This window comes from Phaethon aethereus (assembly GCF_964289735.1).
Source record: "Phaethon aethereus genome assembly, chromosome: 6".
NCBI lineage: Eukaryota > Metazoa > Chordata > Aves > Phaethontiformes > Phaethontidae > Phaethon > Phaethon aethereus.
This window is the reverse complement of record NC_138580.1, coordinates 20,295,835-20,299,311: the sequence shown is the minus strand read 5'-3', so window position 1 is coordinate 20,299,311 and position 3,477 is coordinate 20,295,835. Positions and strand designations below refer to the sequence as shown.

The following is a 3,477-nucleotide window of genomic DNA, read 5'->3' as shown; positions in this document are numbered from 1 at the left end:
GCAGGGTGCATTATACTGTGCTAACTAGGTGTTCAGTACCAAATAAGAGAGGTATCCTAGATGTGATCTGTCAGCTGTGTCTCATATTTTTATATTGGTTAAAATATAAAACTGAAACAGTGATGAGAGAGGACAGAGCAGTTGGATGCCTTGTATGTTAATAATAAATCTCCACTCGGAGTATTTAAAATGTACTGAGTCTTATTTAATTACTTGGAGAAAACTGGCATTACTTATATTTTTTTTAAACCAACGAGTAAGCCCCTACTGGATCGACAAAAAATGTGGTTCCGTGTGTATGTGCCTACAATAAACCAAGCAGTTTATGCTGCTTCATAAGGGCATTGCATTTTCTTTCCTTAAGGATTTGTGGTGTTAAATACAGTGTTTCAGAGAGCTGAAGAAGTTCACAGACAGTACATTTGAGAACTCATTTAAAAGGATCTGAAAAAGGCAGAGCTCGCTGTTAACTTTGTTTTTTCCTGCCGCCCTAGGCTTGAAGATGCAGTGGACGCCGGAGCATGCCCAGTGGCCAGAACAGCACTTTGATATCACTTCAACCACCCGGTCCCCAGCCCACAAGGTGGAAGCCTACCGGGGGCACCTGCAGCGCACCTACCAGTACGCCTGGGCCAACGACGACATCTCGGCTCTGACCGCCTCCAATCTTCTGAAAAAGTATGCAGAAAAATACTCCGGTATTTTGGAAGGCCCAGCCGAGAGGCCCATTCTCAGCAATTACTCTGAAGCTCCCTCGGGGCTGGTGAACGGCCGGAAGAATGAAAGCGAGCCCTGGCAGCCATCGTTGAACTCTGAGAGCGTGTATCCCATGAACTGTGTCCCAGACGTTATCACCGCCAGCAAAGCTGGGGTAAGTGCAGCCCTCCCTCCCACAGACGTCTCGGCCAGCATCGGGAGCTCTCCTGGAGTGGCCAGTAACCTGGCTGAACCTAGTTACTCCAGCAGCACCTGCGGAAGTCACACCGTTCCCAGTCTTCATTCAGGGCTCCCATCTCAGGAATACGCTGCAGGATACAATGGCTCCTATTTGCATACCAGTTACAGTGGCCAGCCAGCACCTGCACTTCCATCCCCTCATCCATCGCCCCTACATAGCTCGGGACTTTTACAGCCACCGCCACCACCGCCGCCACCAGCCCTCGTCCCCGGCTACAATGGGACCTCTAACCTCTCCAGTTACAGCTACCCTTCTGCCAGTTATCCTCCTCAAACCGCTGTTGGCCCTGGGTACAGCCCTGGGGGTGCCCCACCACCCTCGGCGTACCTGCCTTCAGGAATCCCTGCTCCTACCCCTCTGCCCCCAACCACTGTCCCCAGCTACTCCTACCAGGGTCACGGTCTGACACCCATCGCACCGTCTGCCCTGACAAACAGTTCAGCCAGCTCTCTCAAAAGGAAAGCTTTCTACATGGCAGGGCAAGGAGAAATGGACTCCAGTTATGGAAATTACAGCTATGGCCAACAGAGATCTACACAGAGTCCCATGTATCGAATGCCCGACAACAGCATTTCAAATGCAAACAGGGGGAATGGTTTTGACAGAAGTGCTGAAACATCATCCTTAGCATTTAAGCCAACAAAGCAGCTCATGTCCTCTGAACAGCAAAGGAAATTCAGCAGCCAGTCCAGTAGGGCTCTAACACCCCCATCCTATAGTACTGCTAAAAACTCACTGGGTTCGAGATCGAGTGACTCATTTGGGAAGTATACCTCCCCAGTAATGAATGAGCACGGTGATGAGCACAGGCAGCTCCTGCCTCACCCAATGCAAGGCCCGGGACTTCGTGCAGCTACCTCATCCAACCACTCTGTGGACGAGCAACTGAAGAATACTGACACACACCTCATTGACCTTGTTACCAATGAGATTATCAACCAAGGACCTCCTGTGGACTGGAGCGACATCGCTGGCCTAGATCTAGTAAAGGCCGTCATTAAGGAGGAGGTTTTATGGCCAGTATTGAGGTCAGATGCATTCAATGGACTGACTGCTCTACCTCGGAGCATCCTTTTATTTGGACCTCGGGGAACAGGCAAAACATTAATGGGCAGATGTATAGCTAGTCAGCTGGGGGCCACATTTTTCAAAATCACTGGCTCTGGCCTTGTCACAAAGTGGTTAGGAGAAGGAGAAAAGATTGTCCATGCCTCCTTCCTCGTGGCAAGGTGTCGCCAACCCTCGGTGATTTTTGTTAGTGACATTGATATGCTCCTTTCTTCTCAAGTGAGTGAAGAACACAGTCCAGTAAGTCGGATGAGAACCGAGTTCCTTATGCAGCTGGACACTGTACTGACTTCTGCTGAGGACCAAATAGTAGTAATTTGCGCCACGAGTAAACCGGAAGAAATTGATGAATCTCTTCGAAGGTACTTCATGAAACGACTTTTAATCCCACTTCCTGACAGCACAGCGAGGCACCAGATAATAGTACAACTGCTCTCACAGCACAATTACTGTCTCAATGACAAGGAGGTTGCACTGCTTGTCCAGCGCACAGAAGGCTTTTCTGGACTAGATGTGGCTCACTTGTGTCAGGAAGCCGTGGTGGGCCCACTCCACGCCATGCCAGCCACAGACCTTTCAGCCATTATGCCCAGCCAGTTGAGGCCAGTTACATATCAAGACTTTGAAAATGCTTTCTGCAAGATACAGCCTAGCATATCTCAAAAAGAGCTTGATACATATGTTGAATGGAACAAAATGTTTGGTTGCAGTCAGTGATACTACTTTAAAAAAAAGATGTAATGAATGTTGGCACACACAGAACCTGCTACATAGGGTAGAGAACCCTTTTCAGTAGTGTTAAAATTGCAAAGGGTACTGGGAAGACTACAATTTACCTTGCCTCTAAAGAGCCAGGGTAGACTTGAAGGAAAAGTGCATCAAACAAGAGCTGCTGATCTGAAAAAGCCACACATGACAGAAAGCGCATGTTGATGCTCAGTTCTGTTCAAGCTAGACAATACTCACCAAGGAGCAAGGTGCAAGTGGGTTGATTTCAGAAGGACATGAACCCTGTGTGTTGATTCCATTCTGCTGTTCTTGAGATTTAGTTGCTGTCAAGTGCCTGAAGTGGTGCTTTATTTTTTGTTTGCCTCACAATTACATTGGTGGCATGTGCTAATATAAAGAGCTTTAACTTCAAACATTATTGGACTAAAGAGATGAACGGTTGTGTTGCGACAGAGAACCAGATTTTTGCTATTCTAAGAGCAACAGTATTCCTCAATCCTGTCTGTTCTGCGGTGTTAATCTAAGAACAGGTAAAACAGGGTAATGGTAATCTGGACCTTAATTTCTGCAGTTCATTTCTTTTAATGTTCTGTCTGCAAAAACTCAGGAAAGTGATTGTGATTTGTACAGTACCTCAAAGGAATGTGTTGAAAGCACTATGTACTGCTGAGAGTTATAGGCTAGGCTTCAATGTTACTTTATATTAAATATGTATGTTTACC

General features: G+C 47.1%; 1 protein-coding gene across 1 annotated transcript; it reads left to right on the top strand.

Annotated features, from left to right (window-relative positions):
* Positions 1-392: 392 nt before the first annotated feature.
* FIGN (fidgetin, microtubule severing factor) lies at positions 393-2,743 on the top strand (the record flags this gene model as incomplete). Its single annotated transcript, XM_082001403.1, has 1 exon — positions 393-2,743. The coding sequence occupies exon 1, from the start codon at positions 503-505 to the stop codon at positions 2,741-2,743; it is 2,241 nt and encodes a 746-aa protein (XP_081857529.1). The 5' UTR covers positions 393-502.
* Positions 2,744-3,477: the final 734 nt, after the last annotated feature.